The sequence below is a fragment of the Olea europaea genome, chromosome 10, assembly GCF_002742605.1.
Source record: "Olea europaea var. sylvestris chromosome 10, O_europaea_v1, whole genome shotgun sequence".
Classification (NCBI taxonomy): domain Eukaryota; kingdom Viridiplantae; phylum Streptophyta; class Magnoliopsida; order Lamiales; family Oleaceae; genus Olea; species Olea europaea.
In genome coordinates this window covers 8,506,619-8,527,369 of record NC_036246.1, presented here as the reverse complement: position 1 = coordinate 8,527,369, position 20,751 = coordinate 8,506,619, and the positions used below count along the sequence as shown (strand labels likewise).

The 20,751-nt window shown below is 34.5% G+C and overlaps 2 protein-coding genes across 2 annotated transcripts; one reads left to right on the top strand and one right to left on the bottom strand.

The window, feature by feature from the left end:
- Positions 1-436: 436 nt before the first annotated feature.
- LOC111401137 (U-box domain-containing protein 27-like) lies at positions 437-2,124 on the top strand. The gene has a single exon (XM_023028731.1). The coding sequence runs from the start codon at positions 566-568 to the stop codon at positions 1,877-1,879; it is 1,314 nt and encodes a 437-aa protein (XP_022884499.1). The 5' UTR covers positions 437-565; the 3' UTR covers positions 1,880-2,124.
- A 9,528-nt stretch (positions 2,125-11,652) lies between these two features.
- LOC111400258 lies at positions 11,653-13,143 on the bottom strand. Its single transcript, XM_023027678.1, has 5 exons — positions 12,918-13,143; positions 12,662-12,832; positions 12,287-12,571; positions 11,799-12,178; positions 11,653-11,706 (listed from the first exon to the last, which is right to left on the bottom strand). The coding sequence occupies exons 1-5, from the start codon at positions 13,141-13,143 to the stop codon at positions 11,653-11,655; spliced, it is 1,116 nt and encodes a 371-aa protein (XP_022883446.1).
- Between the last annotated feature and the right edge of the window lie 7,608 nt (positions 13,144-20,751).

Genomic DNA, 20,751 nt, shown 5'->3' with positions numbered 1-20,751 from the left:
TGGAGAATACTGGATTATTTTACAAAATTATATTCTTCCGTATCTATTATTTCTCTATGAAAGAACCTAAGGAAAAAGAATTTTATTAGTTGTATAATCAAGATTGACACCCTACTCACGAGAGGGGAGTCTACGATTTTTTTATTCATCGTGAAGCCCCTTTCCATATGTGTAGTTGTCAATCGAAATTGTACGTGCAGCATGCCCGAAGGAAAAAAGGTCAAAAATAAAAATATGAAAAAATAATAGACGTGGTTAGTGGGGTTGGGTTGGGGTTAAATTTTATTGTATGGTTGGGAGTAAAGGACATACAACACCTAAGTGAGTTGGCCATTGAACCAAAACACATTGACCATTGACCAAACTCTCTCTAAGGAATCCATTAACTAAGCTGCTTACGTCATTTCTCCCTCTTCATAATAAAAATAAAACAATCACATTCATCGTCCACCACTCCCCCAACCTCTCTACTTTTTACCTTCTTCTCTCTCTCTCTCTCTAAAACTCGTTCTTCCCTTTCTCTCTCTAGAAATCTACCGCTGAGTTTGATAGTTTGATTGTGAAGATGGTGAGGAACGATTTGTACATATCAGTGCCTAGTTATTTTAGGTGCCCGATTTCTCTTGATGTGATGAAATCCCCTGTCAGTCTGTGCACGGGTGTGACGTATGACCGAACTAGCATCCAGCGGTGGTTGGATGGTGGTAACAACACCTGTCCCGCCACCATGCAAGTGCTTCAGACCAAAGAACTTGTCCCCAACTATACTCTACAACGTCTTATCAAGATCTGGACTGAGTCTGACTCGGTCCGAACTCGGCCTGTAAACGTACAGCCAACACATCAACCCAGCTCGCTCACTGAAGACCAGGTTCGTCAACTCATCAACCAACTTGAAAATGAGCTTCAGAAGATCGTTAAGGATTCTAGTTTCCAAGTCCATACAATCCCGTCCAGAATTTCGAGGCTGATTTTATACGCAAAGGAAGTGGAAGAAAACGGCAAGTTCTTAGCCTCAGCTGGCGCTAGGCTTTTACCATTGCTTATTGCAGCTCTGGGCAATAAACAATTGGTGAAAGATCTTGAGGTTTTGGAGAAATTTGTTCAGTTTTGTAATATAATCTTACAACAGCCAGTAAAAACTGATTCAGCAGAACGACTATCAAATTCCCCGTCGACTTCGAAAATTGATAGTGGGAAAGATTTCAAATCTTCAATGATTATGGGACTTTCACAAGGGAGATCAGGGTTAAGAATCGCAATTGCCAAACTTCTCGAAATCACATCCAATTTGTATTTGGAAGTGAAAATTTTGATATCAGAAGATGATCAAATATACTCAGAGCTACTAAGATTAATATCCAGTTTGGATTATAATCCAGATGCCATGGATTCTTCACTGTCCTGTTTAATCTGTCTAGCATTGGCAAAGCAAAACCGGGCTAAAATTGTGCGCAATGGCGGCGTAGGAGTGTTGGCAAAAGCTCTATCGGAATCAGAATTGAGCGTTCCATCCACGGAAAAATTGCTTAAACTCCTTGAAATGGTGTCGACTTGTAAAGAAGGGAGAGTGGAGATTTGTAGGAATGAAATTTGTGTAGAGGCAATCGTGAAGAAGGTTTTGAAAGTATCGAACGTGGCAACTGAGCACGCAGTGACAATATTGTGGAGTTTGTGTTGCTTATTTGGGGATAAAAAGGCACAAGAATGTGTAACAAAGAGCAATGGAATGGCCAAGATTTTGGTGCTTATGCAGAGCAATTGTTCGGGTGCAGTTAGGCAAATGTCGAGCGATTTGCTTAAGATTTTTCGATACAAATCCAAATCTTGTTTTCTTTCTTGTTACGATACTAAGACTACTCATATCATGCCATTTTGACGGCGCCGGCGGTGAATTTGTATGTTGGAAAAGAATACATAAGCATTAGCTCTTCCTGAAAATGAAAGAGTATCAATTGCTACTGTTATGACTTCACTCCTGTCTAGTCTTGCCTTGGCCATACCCCTCCATTTGTAATTTGGAAAGAACGAAAGCAGCAATTTTGTTGACTGGAAAAAGATAGGATCATTTGATTTTTGTATATGATTTGATTGATTATAAGCAAGGCCTTTTGATTTGATGTCTCTTCAAATTTCGTCCACATATTATGTGGTACCCTTTTTTTTTTGGAATGGGGTTGAGGCAGAATAAATTGACAAAACTCAATCCCTGTAGTAAATTTCAAAGCAAGTGGGCACAAATCTAGATAGGAGTGAATGGGACCCTTTGTGATGGATTTTTTTTCAAACGTGTTAGACGTGGAATCCCTCCTTTCATCTCCACCTTTCGTCCATTACATAGGCAAGTGGGCTGAAATAAGTCTGAAGTATTTCTACTTAGCAATTCGTACATCCATTCAATGAAATTCAGTTGGTTGATGAGTTCGTTTTTGCAACGAATCATGATTACGGTTAGGCTCGTACTCTAGGATGTCTTGTAACCCTCTTGATTGGTCGGTTTGCACATCACTAATGTAAATGGAGAATATTCAATGTGTTGTGTCACGATGATATTTTCGTATTACGTCTCCCGTAGTCTGATTTTGACCTCCGTGAATTGGTACTGCTCAAGACGTCGAGCTAATTTGTCTTAATTCCTTAACATAGAGAGTTCTTTAATTAAGTAAAAAAGGGGCTCGAACTCATTTGACGTGAAATCTCATATCGACAACAACAAAATGCATTAATATTTTTTTCCACACGAATGGCATAAGCTCATTGGATCAAGAAATTTATTTATTATTCCCTGAAAACAAGGTAAATAAATCTCTGTGTTTGAAATCCTGAGAAAATGGTTGATTAAAACTCGAGCTTTGTTCAAACAATAAATGACTATGTCAATATCTGTACCATTTCCGATCAATCAATTAATTTCAGAGATCTTGACCATGAAATGGGGCCAACAGACAACCCGAAATTCAGAGCCAGGATAAACAAAGTCCATAGTCAACTTAGAACCATTAAACTATTTCTTAAAGATGGTGACAAGGTGCCGCAATTGCTGGCACGGCGCCTTCTATCAATTTTGCCTGCTCTAATAAGAACTTTCCCTTTCAATTAAATTCACTTTAATTAATAAAACCATAATATAATTAAAATTGGGCAATGACTATTGGTATAAGTACGGATATTATCCTTTACAACACATTTAGTCCCTTTCGATTTTGATAAAAAGTGATAAATGTGTGATTGAATAGTCGATAAAAATTGTGGATCCCTTAAAATGTGTGGTTAAAATTGATTTTGATAAAAAAACAAATTTTTAAAAATTTAGACCAAACATGGGCTTAATACTTTAGTTGTAGCTTTCGTCCTTGGTGATGACTGTCCAACGAGAATCTTACAATTGTTTGGGATTTCTCAATTATCACGACTTTAAGATCATTAAAGAGTAGGTTATAAAAGATGCAAATAAAGAAATACATGTTTGACCATCCCAATAACCCAACACATTTTGATAATACAACAAAAAAAATTTAATTATAAATTATTAAATTGATATAGTAAAAAATTTATGGGATCTTGAAAAGAGGAAGTCACTAAGAAAATGAGTTTGGACACTTGCAAATTGATTGATTCAATGGTTCAGTGTTGGTTAATTTGTATCCAATTAATTGAATTTTATTTATTTTTTCTCATATAGAAAGATAATAGCTGGCAATTCTAAAAGGTAGAATAGATGGTTCTCTAAGCACTGGAAATCAAAGATTGGTCCGACCCTACACTTTTTTCACACTTGTTCTTTTCCCATTAAACTTTAAACTCTTGTTTGATCCTCATTCTTGGGAGAAAATGAATTTTTCAACAGTGTTTTGACATAATTTCAACCACACATTCTTTAATAAAATAATATCACACGCAAATTTAAAACCTTTCATTATTTTTTAACCACACATTTAACATCAATACCCTATTCAAAAATTCATTTTTTCCATCAAAATGAGGCTCAAACAAGGGCTAAATATCGTACCACTTTGGTTATTTTTGTTTCTTTAAATATATTTTAGGTTTACATAAGATTATTGGATCTTGTGTGACCTATTATTCATGGAATAGTAAAGATTTTGGGATTGATTATTTAGTAAAAATAAATTCTCAAATATTAAGTGGAGGATATGTCAGTCTTTTTATCGGGTAAAAATATTGACATTGAAATATGGTATGATTTCATAATTATATTGAATCGTGAAAGATTAGTTTCAAGTTTACACTTGAAGTAGAAACACACTCCAATTAACGTTTGGTTAAACCAAAGCTTATGATATGTTAAAATAATAGTAGACTTTTTCTTATCTAATTGAAATTATCTATAAGCTTATAATATTGTATATTTGATATGTTGATCAAATAAATTTGACAACACTAAAAAAAAGTAGTATTAAATTGAATAAGAATTATTTTATCTTATTTAATCCTTGCCCGCATTGACACAATAAATACCAATGTTATTAAAATCGAATCGAATCGATTGGTTCAATGGAAAAAATCAAGTTCCACTTAATTTAAAATCCTTAAAAGAGACTAGTCAATTGGCCAATATATTCACTAACCAGAGGACCCGGAACAGATTTCTCCTAGAGAAAATTACACCCTTCCAGGGATTTCAAGTTCACTGTGCATAAATCATGGGCTCAACTATTCTAATCAAATGTCCGGCATTAGACTAATTAAATAAAAACGACTTATTTAAAATAAGCACGGTCTCGTAGTTAACGTGCTTCAAATATAATCTTTCTCCATTCTTTATCAAATCAGTGAAACTGCCTCCAAACTTCTCTCCACGATTTCTGATAAGCTATTCCAGCAGTTACCAACTCCATGAATATCTCCGGTAAGTTATCCCCTGTTTAGAAACTAATCTTCGTTACATACCCAAAGCGAACTGAGTACATTCTTCGTCTACCCCGTCACTCTGTCAAAAAACTTTCCATTTTACGATCGACAAAAAAATGACTAAACACAAGGCGATAAACGTCCATTCCATGCCAGAAAGAAGAGGAAAGAGGAAGCATGAGGAAATTCCAACGAAATCCCATATCGAAAAGTATGCGGCGTCGTCTGTGACCTTGCGGAAAGTTCAATCGAACATGGTATGTTGATTTTTATGCTCTGTTAATACATTAAGTGACGGGTGTTAATTGAATAATCGTTGGGTAACATGTATTGAAGACGTATTGAAGATCTGTAACCTTGAAATCTGTTGAATTCGTTCCGTCGTTCGAATGGGGTAGGGTTTGTGATTTTGAACGCATAATGTTTGTTCATTTGATTTTTCGTTTTCGATGTTATGAATAATCTGTTGTCTATTCACGAATACGCATATATTGGGAATTTGTGACGTAAATGCTTATGGATATGATTGTCTATGACCTTACTGTAATGGGGATATGGCTCTAAATGTGATCTTAATATGTGAATGAGACTGAAGTTTGTTGTGAATATGTGACTTGACTGTAAAGATTTTGTATGCCTGTGACCTGACTGTTAACATGGTTGATGATGTGTCTTTAGTAATATGATGTCCACGTGTGACCATTTCACCTATTTGTGACCAAGTATTCTTAATGTAAAGACACTCACATGTACAGCTACTACTTTCCATCACAGTTGTGGCTCTAATGGTTGAAGGCCAAACTAAAGTTAAAAACGAATGAAAAATATATGTCTAGTAATATGCCTGAGAATGAGAAGACTTTGTATGCTTGTGAGCTGACTATTAACATGGCTGATGATGTGCTTTAGTAATATGATGTCCATATGTGACCATTTCACATATATGTGACCTGAATTTAACCTATATGTGACCATTTCACCTAAATGTATTTCTTTTTCTCTGTCTCTGAATTACAATACAGGTACTTAACAATTTTATAATTATTAACGCTTTATGTAGGTATGGCAATTCAAAATACCTGAAAAAAGTTGGTTTCCTGGCAAGATTACCACCTCTGTGTACAAGGGTGTTCTTACCACTATACAATCAAAGTTAAGCCAAAGCAAAAAATAGATATTGAGGGGCACATGCTTTGCCCACTTCCTGTATTGCCATGAAATAGTGATTTAACCACAGCTGATTCACTACTTCCTTTTGAGGTAGGTTCGACACCCGAATGAGGAAGAAATATGATTGTACGTTTTCGGGCGATACGTTAGGTTCTCTGTATTTGAGTTCTGTTTGGTCACAGGACTGAGATATTCAGGCGATATAGATACTCAGGTTTTTGAAAATAGGCTATCAAACTTGAAGGACAAATACTTTTCACAAGTACATGCTGTCACACATGAAGATGTGAAGGACACATTTTTGTCTGCATGCCAAATGCCTGACCTCGATTTGGTTGAAGCCCTACCAGACAATGACGTTGCAATGTTTGGGGTTTTATATTTCCTAACTGCCTATCTCTTTCCCCATGATTACAAGAAGATTGTCGACTACTTCCTATTTGTTCTCGTCGAGGACTTTAATGAAATGAACAGTTTTTCCATGGGGCAAGCTACTATTCCAAATTACTCTGGGTGTATTGAGAGATGGACTCAGCAGGAGGACCCCACACTACAGGCTACGAGGAATGCTTGTAGCCTTCCAAGCATGGTTATGCGAGACTTTTCCCAGTCTTGATGGCATCGTGGTCACAAGGATATCGAGGGTGCATCTCCGCATTATAAACTGGATGGCAGATGAGCAACCATCAGCTGCCAAATTAGAAGGACTCGACTACTTCTCCAATCCTAAGGTAAAGTTCCAGTAAGCATCATGTAATCAATATCGAATTTTTTACTTTGCATTCATATAAACTACATATTGTATTGCAGATTGTGATTTGTGATTTGGAATCATTGGAAAGTGAAATGGCAATGCCATACATGAACGGAGTCCAGTACAACAAGCCAATCCAGCCGACGTCCTCATCCCAGAGTCGAAGAAGAACCAAGCGCAGGACGGAGAGGTCTGTTGAAGATGCCGGTACAAGTAGAAAGTCCATTCCATCAATCCTACCGTTGATGGACAGTAATATTTGACAAGCTCACTATTCAGATGATGACGGCAATTTTGTTGCTCCTCTTCCAAGACGGTAGGAGCCATCCGTCCGTGGAAAATCCCCTGTTGTTGAAGGTCCAACAATCGCTTATCATTCTCAAGAAGAGCCACAATCTCATGGGGCACAACGAGATGACGTAAGTTGTTATGTTAGTCAACTCTCAATATTTCCATTATTGGTCACACATCAATATTTCCTATGTCACATTTCATACACATCAGGTTACTGATATACCAGTGTGCATTGTATGTTGATGGTTGGTCAAAGATATTTCGGAAGCAACATATAATAATCAATTATTCATTTTTGTCAGGCTTTTGAGATGTTGCGTGTGCAAGTATTTGAACTCCAGGCGGATAATAAAGTGTTGAAGGCGGAGTTTGAAGACATCAAATCACATATGTCATCTTTGAACGAAGGGAAGACTAACAAAATGGATGACATTATTCAAATGTAAGCCTGTATTAAAAGTGACCTAATGGATATTCGGACGAACATGCTGTTTCTATCTGAGTCTGTGTCAATAATGATATCCAGTGCAATGGACGAGATCATTAGACGGTCTGGTGATAGGACAAGCGAGCGTGGAGTAGGACAAAAAGAAGCTCTTGGAATTGGAGATCAAGAACATCATGGGGCTGGTGGATCTGAAAAGGCTTAGGAGGTAGTCACTTGATATATTTCACATTTCTATAAAATAATATAGTTCATTTTGACATTTTTCATTCAACATGTAGGTGGAAAACGTAGTATCAAACGTCGACAGAAAAGGGAAGGGCAAAATAGATCCAAGTGATGGTCTTCTCTTCTCCCTTGGGCCACTATCATTTGATTTTGGGATTGAATTCACCCCACCCAATGTTTTGCATTTGGAGGAAACTCAGAAGATGGTAGATTCCATCATATCTAATATGGTGACCACAACAAAGACAGTAGAGAATGAGGTATTTACATGTTCCAGTAGTTGTAGATCTCAAATCACACATACCTCCAAACCATGTTATATTATTAGGTCACAGATCACACATACTTCAGATCATATCCTATTCATAGGTTACATTTCACAAACATTCCAAACCATGTCCCTTTCATAGGTCACAGATCACACACAATACCAGCAGATGTTCCAGTCATGGATCACAGAGCACAGATACCTTCAAACCATGTCTCATTCATAGGTCACAGGTCACAGACACAGTTCCAAACCATGTCACATTCTCAAGTAACAGATCACAGATTTCTTCAGCCCATGTCCTATTCATAGATCACAGATAACATACAGTCCAAATCATGTTTTATTAATGGGTCACATGCCACACACCCTTCCAAACTATCTTCCAATTATATGTTACAGGTCACAGACACATTCAGACCAGATCACATGTATAGGTGACAGACCAAACACGCTTACAAACTATGCTACAGACAACTCATGTGCCGTATTTTCAATCAATTTGTAACCTACTGTAATAACATACAGGGATCACCTACTGTTGAACCAACCTCGGAATTACCAGTTAAGCGGGTTTCAAGGCCAACGAGGGTATTGCAGTCTTCTTCATTGCCGGGCAGGAGAGGGGGAAATTATTCAAGCACAATGATAATGTTGTCGTTTTTGAGGACTACAAAGACAATGTTGACGAGGTTAACAAATCGGCCTTCGTGGGTTGGTTCCAGAGAGGGTACAAACCAAAAAACAAGTAAGTGAATTTCGTACCTATTTGTGAAAAGTTACTCAATACACAGTTTTGACAAAAGAATGTAACATTTAGTGTCGGTCATAGGAAAAAGTTTAGCGAGGAAGACGACGCGATCACGCCTGCTTTTCTAATTGGTTCATTCCCAGTAGGTCATAAGACTTGGTTCCACGAACTTATAAATTCGGAGTCATCACTGAGTGGTGCGGTACAGTTACGTTTACACATTCAATTAAGTTACATTACTCTATTTAAAATTTTGATTTCTTTTATACCCGTTAAGAAGAGTATCAGAGATGATACAAATATGTCACATTTCATATTGGAACTAGTCACAGAATCATTCGTATCCAATCTGTTGTATGCAATGCTTACATTTTTTCTTCTCATTGAAACAACACATGGATGCCTGCTTCTACTTCATTCGCCAGGTAGCAAGACAAGGCCAACACCACAAACTCATGGTCCCAGATTAAAATAAAAGATATTTTTCCTGCCTTCATGAAGGACCCAAATGTTCTGATGTTAGAGTCGAGCCTGCTTGAGGTTGTAACAGGTCACAACCTCCCTTTTATCTCACGGTGGGTCGAAGTTGACTATGTGTTCATGCCGATCATACCCACCAACAAAGCACATTGGATGCTTGGCCTATTACAATTCAGAAGTCATACCTTGACCGTGTTCAACTCGACAGGTAAATCTTACCGTGACTGGAAGGTTTTGCAAGGTATTAAGTCGTACGTAAGGTATTGCCTACTCTAATGAATACCCTTGGAATTTCAAAGAAGGATCCTGATTATCACGAACCAGAAGCCAAAGAACTGAAGGTGATCATCGACGACACACTCCCTCAACAAACAAATGGGTAAGTCTGTGATCCTTTTGATGGATTCATTCATAACCGTCTGTCACATGTTCTGCAGTCATGATTGCGGGATATTCGTGGTGTTGTATGCGTTGTATCTTATCTGTGGTGGTAGATGTTCCATTCCTAAGAAGTTTGATGTCAGCAAGTTCAGAATGGATATTGGTACGCTGCTCTACAAACACCGACAAGTTTGCACGAAGAGAGTGAATCAGCCTATGACGGAGAAAGCACTTGCTCTAGAATGAAAACTGGCTTTAGATTTGTTTATGAGGAGAAGGATTTAGTTTGTAAATATTATGAACATTGCATGTGTCTGGTCAATAGAGGTTCATGTAATGAACAATAACTCGTAACATTTGATTTGAAATAAAGGATATTAAAGTGTTTACGTTCATGATTTATCCATCTTCGATTACATTTTAATGATATTTTTATATATATGGTGTAATCTATATAGGTTTTTTTTTATTTCTAACAGCGTCACGTAGTCGGTGAAATATGTCATGTGGTACAACAGACAGGTCATAGTTGGTTTCTTTACTTGGTCACAGATTTACATATCACGTCATACATACCTTTCATATGACACGTGACATGTCACAGCACATGGGTTACAGACATTAGGATTCATTTTACCCGTATATGTCCACACCTCAGGTCACATATTCTCATTTCAGGTTACATATTCACAAATCAGTTAACTTTTTCATACGGCATGTCACACATCACAGGTCACAGCACACAAGTTGCAGATCTGATTTTAGGTTACAAATGTGGTCCAAATCTCATAGAATTATTATTCTGATTCCAAAGTTGACAGACAATTAACTGTTAGTTGATCAATCTCAATGCATTCTTTAAAAAGACTATTTTCAATGAATATTATCCTTAAAAGAATATCACCTATCTATAAAATATTTGTATGTAATTCTATCGATCATTTTAGTGTAACGGAGTCAAGCTGACGCATCTCCTACGGTTGTGACCCTATCCTCCACAACGTCTGCATTTTGCCGTCGATCTCCCTTCTCTGGATGATCTCTTTCTTTTCTCCGTAGGTCTTTCACAACTTCTCTTCTGGTTAGGAGTTAACACTATTTCTCGCTGTATTTCTTTCGGCACTGTCCATTCCTCTTGATTTCCAACGGGATATACAGAATCTTGGTAGCATTCAAGTACGCATCTTTTGTGTAATAATAAGAACAATAATCATATGGATCTTTTCTTGTGTTTGCAATTACAGCCAAAGCGTGTGGACATGGTAACAAATCAACTTGTAGAATCTTGCAAGTGCACGTTCGTTGCTCAATATTGACGACAAACGTCGATCTTTCGTTGCTGACAGAAAATATTGTCTAGTTTGAAGGAGATACCTACGTACATGTAATAACAGTCAAGTCACATATAGTTGTATACAGGTCACATATACTTCGTGTCGGTCACACATGGATGACTCATATCCTTGAGTTCATTTACAGATTCAGGAAACATGTTACACATGTAGTTCAGACCTCACTTGGCGATAGACATGTATCAGAATATAGAGTTGACAGAGAATACAGAGTTACATCACATACCACATCACATAGGTCACAAATTTAGATATCATGTTACACAAATTTGTTCCATTTACAGATAGCTATGAAATAGAATTCAGATCCTCAAACTTAGTTTACCAACCAGGTCACAAAATCACAAAACAGGTCACATATCAGATTTGTTACATTACAGTTCAAGATATTGACACTTACGATAGGTCACATATACATCTGAATGTTAAAATATAGAAAATTACCCTCAAGTTCCTCAAAGCAATGCTCATTTTCCTAATCTATTTCTCGTACTTGCTCGACAACTTTGTGAAAGTTCCATACGCATCATCCCCGTGTCTACAAAACCACGATTGTATGGTTTGCCGTAACGACTCTAGCAACGATACAATAGGGTAACTTTTGGTTGCCTTTGTGATCGCGTTGACCGATTCCACAATGTTTGATGTCATTGTAGATTATCTGTTTGTTGGCATATGTATTCTTGACCACTTTTCAGGTCCAAAATGAGCCTGCAAACATAAATCAATTCAATGAACATCATATAAATACCATCTGTGACCATTTATATGTATGTGAAATGAAATAAGACGTAGTACACTACCAGGTATGAAATAATCTTCTCATTCATCGTTGTCGGCAGAGATATGTTATAATCATATTCTTCAAGTGTGTAAGCACGAACAGTCGAATTGAATGCTTGTGTAATGTTTTGGCCTGACTTTCCATAATATGATTTTAGATTTTGCAGCAAATGATAAGAACAAATATTGTGACAGGCTTCCGAATACACATGTTCTATCGCATTCTTTATACTTGGGTGACGGTCCGATACAAAACACAGCCCTTCTTTGTTTCCATACGCCTTCTTCAAATTATCGAAAAACCATTTCCAAGATTTGTCGTTCTCATTATCTCCAATTCCAAAAGCAAGAACGAATATGCTATTATTTGCATCTTGTGTACATGCTGTGAAAATGGTACCTTTATATTTACCATTCAAGTATGTACCATCAACAACAATCACCGGTCTACAATGTTCTCATCCCCATATTGATGCACCTGGTGTCATAAAGCAATATCTGAACTTACTGTGACTATCAACCTCTATTTCTGTGACCGTACCAGAATTTTTCTGTCGGAGCATGTAGAAGAAACTTGATAACTTACCAAATGACTGGGCTGGATCACCTCTAATCATTTTCAAAGTTTGCTCGCGAGATCTCAAAGCTTTCGAATAACCCAAATAAACCCCATAAGTATTCAACATGTCATTGTATATGTCCTTTGGTGTATATATAATACGGGACGATGTGTACTTGTACTTAATTGTAGATGAAACAACCTTAGATGACACTTGCCTATGAGATCCCAATACTACATTTGATGCACAAGTGTGACTACCAATCTTTCGAATCTTAAATAGATCTGTTTTACCCTATATCGACGATCTACATATCCAACTACTTCCACCATTCGAACACCTCACAACATATTCTCTCTTGTCGGACTGTTCAACCATAAACTCAAACATGTTCTGTATGGCAAAAAACGACAGCCTCATTTTCAAAACATCATTATCACAGAACATCCTTCCTTCTTCTACCTCTCTAGCATCCGCGATATATACAACTGTGACTTCAGTGTCACAAATGTGATCCATTTTTTTCATTTGATGCTTCGCATATGTCTGATGCCATGTCTTGCAATGTAAAAATCTCACCACTGAAATGTGCATTGATTGGCACTGTGATGGACGTATTATCTATTTCTGTCTCAGCAACATCAACGATTATCGGATATTTAATAGGTTCACGCTCCATGTCTTTTAGTAGAATGTATGATAGCACATTATTGTCATGTTTTATCCTGATGGGAGGGAAATCTTCCTTCAGTATGTACTTCAATGATACCGCTACCTTCGTAAGATCCAGAGCAAATTCTGTCATAACTGGACAAGGGTTAAATAACTACAGTTGCGAGCTACCAATGCCAATGAGGATTGCAATCCATATAGTAAACATACGTACAAGTACACCATTCTGCAAATTACAGTTAATATCAATAATTTCATCATAGGTGAAATATGTCACATGTCACACTGCACAGCAATGATGTCACAAATTAGCAAACTAGGTTACAAATAGTTATGAATAAAACTATCACAAGTCGGGTCACAGATTGGTATCATTTAGACTACAGAGTTGACAGGGAGGGTCACATATGCTCGAAACGAATGAAAAAATGTATAATTTTACATTCTCGACAGATAGTGGGCGAAACATCTCACATCATATAGGTTACAGTTTCACAAATCAAGTCACAGTTTCACAAAGCAGGTCACGCATTACCTATTAGGGTTACAGAGCTACAAATCAGGTCACATATGACTTTTCCTACATTGTTACACAGTGGCCACACATGCTAGAAGTGAATAACGACATATTTGATACTAAATACATGAACATAGTTGTTGAAACACTGCACATTTCACAGTAGAAAGGTTACAATTTCACAGATCAGGTAACATTCACACAAACAATCACGTACGTGTCGCAGGCATCTACTGCGATTCTACTAAATAGCAACCTGTGACGAGAAACCAGCTAACGACAATAAGAGCACCTGTGACCCATAAGTTAGATATTATACTAATTCCTTGACGAACGACATTCATGATTATTGATTTCAAGTTGTGATCGCAGCAAAATACACGATTACTTGTATTATATTAGCCAGGGACGATCAGCACTTCCGTGGCCAGCAATGATTTATCATCCCCTGCAACGGTGATTTTAGGACCAATTCGTGTTCGGAATGTAACATTTGAATCGACGAACATAACATTCATATTATTACTTGGATTGGCTTATCCGGCAATTATTTCTTTTTTATGGAATCGACACCGATCTCTGTGACCCGATAGAGGAATGAAATCGACTAATTTTTAGTAAAATCAATCGGCAACATCAATTTAGTTGCCATGCATAATGAAATCCGGCAGATTTTTTTGAATTTTGGTCAAGAATTTTTAGCATTTGTAGTCCTATTATATATGGTAAGCGAGCTTAATTGTAGAAAACAGATGTAACAGAATCTCCCCCCCCCTCTCTCTCTCTCTCTCTCTCTCTCTCTCTATATATATATATATATATATATATATATATATATATATATATATATATATATATATATATGGGACCCCTGAAACGTAATTTTTTCCCTTTCTCCTATTCGTCGGATTTTTAAAATCTAAATAAATTTATCAACTTTCAGCCCACTTCATTAGAAGGCCTATATAGGATGTTCACCAAACTATTGGCGGACCAATGAATTTCCAATAACTTTCTTGGGAGAAACCGATGTGGGATGGAAAACATTGAAAGAGCGACATTTGTTCTCTAATTGGTAATTTCTGATTACAACTCTCTCACTCATCCTCCACCCATTTATAGACTAAATTTTCAGTGCTTTTCTTGTGAGAAACCAACATGGGTAAGAGACATTGAAAAAGCAACCCCATTTGTTCTCTAATTACAACTCTCTCACTCATACGTTGATTTTTTTATTATCTATTTTATTGGGTTAATTAATTATATTCCTATTCTATTTTAATTAATAAAACATTAGAAGCTCTTCAAATATTTCAATTAACAATATTACACTATTATCTAAGACAGTTTATGGTTTGAAAATATATTTATTTATTATTTTTCAACTACTCGAGTTGACTCCTTTTGATCCTGTAACCCTTGATCATTTTGCTTTTTCATATCAAAGCCCTGTTATGGGTTTTAAAACATTGATAAACATTCTATTTAGTTGCTAGGTGCTATGTTGTTTTATCATTTATAAGTCATTCGTATAAAATTAATACGTTGTACGAGGTAAATTTAGATCATACAAACTTTTCACTATTTTATGAATTAAGAAAAATTAGTTGAAAACTCATAAATAAAAAAATGCTTATGAGTGGAAAAATCAGTAGAAATTCATTCATAAGTAAAAATAAATAAATAAATAATAGCTTATTATGTAAATAAAAATTCGTATAAGTTAAAATTGCTTATAATAAAAAAAAAATTACTTAAACGAATTTGCTCTTGAGTTAAAAATAAATTATAAAAAAAAAAACTAACTTAAAAATGAAAATACTTGCATTAAACATTGATACAAGTAGAGACGAATTGAAGGGAGGACACTACTGGGCCGTAGCCCAGTAATGTCCAAGCACATGTCCTTTAAAAGTCCTAAAAAAATGTTGAAATATTTTAAATTTAGTCCATTGGCCCACCAACCATTAACCAACCCATCACAGTTTGTAAAATCAGTTTCTTATTTTATACTTGGCCAAAAGATTTGTTTTAGTATCCAACAGACCATTACCCAATTACACAACAACTATCCTCTTCATTCCTTCCACCATTCCCGCCACTCAGTTACAAAATTTGAAAAACAACAATTCCCAAATCTTTGAATAACCATAATGCCTAATCTGTCTATTATTTTTCCTAGCTACCAGCTGACCAGAGAGCCATCGACCGCAAATAAGGAAGTACCTATAAAGAAGAGTTTCAGTTCGGCCAGCAACTACTTACTCCGAACCACATTTTCAACTAGCAACTCATTTTCTTCGATTATTGGTTAGCAATTGTGTCCTTTTTTAATAATTATATCAAAATAACTTGTTCGTTTTTCATTCATTGAGTTTCTTAAACTTTGAGGGTTAAATTATAAATTTATAACATATTCTGATGTTCTAATTTTTTGCTGTGCAATGTGTTTGATGATTTTTTTATTATGTTATGTTTATAGTTTTATACATTATATTTATGATTTTTGACTGTTGCGAACTTTTAGTTTTTAATGAATTTTCTATTCGAATTTGTTTACAGACATTTGATTAGTTTGTTTTTAAAGTATCGAAGCAAGCTTAACAATTCATTTAATTATCCGTTCACGTTGTCGGCAACAAACTATGTAAGCACTAGGCAGGTATTTTGTACATTAAATTTCTAAATTTGTGCCCCTCGTAACTTAAGTTTTTGGCTCCGTTTCTGGATACAAGTATATTTGATAAATTAACAACCTTGTTTAAATAATAAAATTTATTTATTTATTTATTATTTATTTTTATTTTTTTTACTCAAGCCAATGTGTTGAATTAATAATCTCGCTAAATATATAAGATAATAATTTTATTTAAAATTCTTTAGGATCCAATGAAAATTATAAAATAACAATTGATTGAATACTTCATTTTTTTTTTATATTATAAAGTTGCTTTCTCTTTCTCTGTACTCAAAACGAACTCAAGCCCGTTCTTTATTTTATGCAATGTGTATTCCAGATTTGATATATATTTTTATATTTTATAGAAAATAATTATTTAAGGTTTGGATGCTTGAAGGACTTCTTTTGAAGAAACCGTTGGTAAAATAAAATTATTATCTAAATCATGATCATCCTCGATGAGATCATTTAAGTAAGATTATTTACTAGTCCTTTAAATAATCTCTTCGTCAGCTAGGATAATTTAAGAGTCGTTTGACATACATCACATTTTTGGATTATTGATTAGAATTGACTTTATGAAATCTACTGACAAATTAATGATTTATTTATTTGTCGAGAAATTAATAAATCCTTTAAAGTAACAATTTTTCCTTGATCCCTATATATTATTTTTATATAGTTTCTATACGATGTACCAAATGTGAAACATTTCCTTATGGTAAAAGTAGATTGAATAGTAGTTGATAATATTGAAAAAGTTGATTATGAGGCTAGTTAGGACTTTGAATAAATGGGCCAGAACTTATTTGTTTAATAGCCCACACTAATATCAACATCATAGTTTGGGCCGACTATTTAGAATGGTATATAAATATGGACCAAAGTTCGACTTTAGGCGGGATGAGGTCTTGTGAATATTCTAGTGGAAATTGCGCCCTTTCCATGGTTTTTGATAAAATTTCAAAAATTACTTTGTAAATAATTTTATTTTAGATTACTGTTAAATTATAGTAAAATTTGAATAAGCATGAAATCTCAAAGTGTATATTACGCACTTGTTTGAGCCACGTTATTGGAATGAAAATGCAGTTTTTAATAGTGTATTGATGGAAAATGTGTGGCTAAAAAATAAGAAAATTTTTTAGATTTACGTGTAATATTATTTTATTGAAGAATAAATGGTTGAAATAATGTCAAATCACTTTTGAAAAATGTATTTTTTTTGAAAAAATATGGCTCAAACAGGGTCTATGTATGTTCACGTCCACAATAATAATATTTTTGTACTTTTTGCACTTTTATTATTATTTTTTAAATTTTTTTATGTAAATCCTTAACCGCTAGTGGGGATAGTGAGAGCGTAGGTGGGCGTTTAACTGGGTTTTGAAAAGTTAAAATATATTTTTGAAATTAAAAAAAGAATTACTTTTGAAAATGCTTGAATAATTTTTTGAAAATTTTTTGTCTCACTAGAAGAGATTTTAGAGAAAGCTGACCTAAGATAATTTTTGCATGAAGCTATTCCAAAAAAAAAAAAAAAAAAATTAATAATAATAATAATAATAATAATAAATTAAAAAATAAAGATCATATCAAACGGGAGGTAAAAGAGAAATATAAATGTTTGTCTTACATATGGATCAAATTGTTGTAACATAAAAAGTTTTACCTTTCAAAATTAAAGTTAAAGTTAATTTTCAATTTCTTTATTCTAGCGTTCAGATTTAATACAAAATTAAAATCTTAAATAATAGGATTTAAGTTATGTTTGGATGAATTAAATTTTCATTATTATGGGGATTGAATTTTTTTCTATAAAAGTGAGCCATTTTTCATTGCTTTTTACACAACTTGAAAGAAAACTATTTATACATTTCATACTAGTATTTCTATAGTTTAGACAACTTGATGTAAATCTCGTTCTTTCCTTCCATGTAGTCTTGTTCATAGAAAGAAAAATGACTATAAGCTATAATGGTTATATTTTGGAGCCGTCCATTGTAGAAAGTACCCGCATGAAGGGAGATCACAAAACTTTGAGACAACGATTTTTGTGACTCTCTTATGCATGTTTTATAATTCTCTTATCATGTTCTTAAGGATGGCAAAAAAATTCGTCAAACTTGATATCCGCGGAGCCCTGCGTCGAACAGCGTAGGGATTACCCATTTAATTAGGTGTTCGGGTCGGGAATAAGGCAGGTACATGTAAAAAGGGTCCTATCCCGTTTAACCTTTTTATTTTTATTTAAAGAATTCAATATTTTAAATTGAAAATTTCACAAAATTTTATTAATTTTAATAGAAGATGGCAACTAAAATTATCTAAGGAATATGAAAAACAATAAAAGTCTTAGTTTATCAAATATATTTGAATAATTTAACTTTCAAAAATAAATAAAGAAATTAAAAAATTTAGTAAATATATTATTATCCCACTTTAATGAAAGGGGGCAATAAATTGAATTATCAAAAATTAAAAAAATTGAAGATTTTCTTATTCATTTTAATTAATTTTAGAAACTTCAGTATTGTGACGTGTTCACAAAATTGAGAATTGACTCCTATAATTCTCCGTGATATAAGTTGAACTTAGGAGGCATATGAAATTGTTGCATTTTTTTTATTTTTTTATTTTTTTATCAAGTTGTCCGCCTTCGACGACTATTCCTTGGAGTCTGTGATCCGGCCCCTCTTCACACAGACTAATTATACCCGCGGGATATGCCTCCAACTGGCCAGGGTCCAAGTACCTCTCCAACTGAACTGCTAAAGTGAGTGAGCCAACCCATGTTACGCTTTGCCTTGTAAGACACTCCTACCTTTCATGATAAATCTTGACTTCCAGTATGTGCCTTGCCTTTCAAGAGCCCCAAGAATCGAACCCACGATCTCTGATCTACCAGCTTTGAGAGAACCCGTCCTTTGTCAGTGAAGAAGTGCCCTGGGGGGGCGAAACTGTTGCATTTTTTGTAGCTGTTTACTTGTTGAAGAGGGTGAACATGTATAAGGAAAAAAGGGCATATGGAGTCAACACAGTTGGCCGGCTAAGAGCCATGATATATAGATAACACAGTTTAATTTTTAATTTTTAGATTCAATACAAAATTAAAATCTTATATATTAGAATGTGAGTTGTGTTTGAATGGATTTAAATTTTTATTATTGTGGAGGTCGAATTTTCCAGGGATATTTTTTTTTTTTTTTTTACAAAAATTTAAAATAATACTATATATATAATTTACCACTATATTTTTATAATTTTTAAAATTTGATGCGACGCTAGTTACTCCCTATGGTTGTAGTCCTAGAAGAAGAATCAATTGTAAGGTATAAGAATTTTATTTTGAAGTCGTGTAATGTCAAAAGTACTTGTATGAACAATAAATCATACGACTTTAGGATAGCAATTTTCAAGACTCTCTTTGGCCAATTTTTCTCTCTCTTCTCATATTTTGTGTTACACTAATTTCTTATTTTGACTGATATTCTATAACACAAATAACTTATTTTTCTGTCACACAAATGCAAATGACATAGCCATTGTATGCTCTGCATTTTTAATTAATTTTATAATGGGATGCGATAGAGCATATTATTTGACCGTATTTATATATTATTTTTAATATTGCATGTGAGTTGTGTTTGAATGGATTTAAATTTTTATTATTGTGGAGGTCGAATTTTCCAGGGATATTTTTTTTTTTTTTTTACAACAACTTAAAATAATACTATATATATAATTTACCACTATATTTTTATAATTTTTAAAATTTGATGCGACGCTAGTTACTCCCTATGGTTGTAGTCCTAGAAGAAGAATCAATTGTAAGGTATAAGAATTTTATTTTGAAGTCGTGTAATGTCAAAAGTACTTGTATGAACAATAAATCATACGACTTTAGGATAGCAATTTTCAAGACTCTCTTTGGCCAATTTTTCTCTCTCTTCTCATATTTTGTGTTACACTAATTTCTTATTTTGACTGATATTCTATAACACAAATAACTTATTTTTCTGTCACACAAATGCAAATGACATAGCCATTGTATGCTCTGCATTTTTAATTAATTTTATAATGGGATGCGATAGAGCATATTATTTGACCGTATTTATATATTATTTTTAATATTGCATATTAAGGTGCTCTAAACGTCATAGTAAAATAAATTGATAAGAATCTACGTATGAATAAATGTCATAAGAATATGAACGCTTTATTTATGATTTTGTGTATGCATGAGACTATACGGGGGTGGAGGAGGCAGACTTGGGTTGCCCCCTGATGAGTGTGTTTTTACTTACGAGTTTTATACAATTTTAACTTGATTATTTGCTAAATCTTAGTAACATGTCTAGGAAGGATTTTTGGAGCCCAAAACATGATTTTTTTCCTATTGGAAATCAAAAGCAGCCATCATTTTTGATTGGCTCTCTCACAGGTCAGACCTACAGTCCACTTCAATGGCTCTTTTTTTGCTTAAAATCCACTGAAGAAGCAGGAACAGACAGGCGCCCTATGAATTTAGAACGTTTTTGACG

What these genes read in the sequence shown, in the direction of transcription:
- LOC111401137 (XM_023028731.1), top strand. Translation starts at nt 566, where the DNA reads ATGGTGAGGAACGATTTGTACATATCAGTGCCTAGTTATTTTAGGTGC.
- LOC111400258 (XM_023027678.1), bottom strand. Translation starts at nt 13,143, where the DNA reads ATGACAGAATTTGCTCTGGATCTTACGAAGGTAGCGGTATCATTGAAG. An exon ending in AATAGAGGTTGATAGTCACA is followed by an intron (nt 12,179 to 12,286) that starts GTAAGTTCAGAT and finishes GTAAATATAAAG; the next exon opens with GTACCATTTTCACAGCATGT. An exon ending in AGAAGATTATTTCATACCTG is followed by an intron (nt 11,707 to 11,798) that starts GTAGTGTACTAC and finishes TTATGTTTGCAG; the next exon opens with GCTCATTTTGGACCTGAAAA.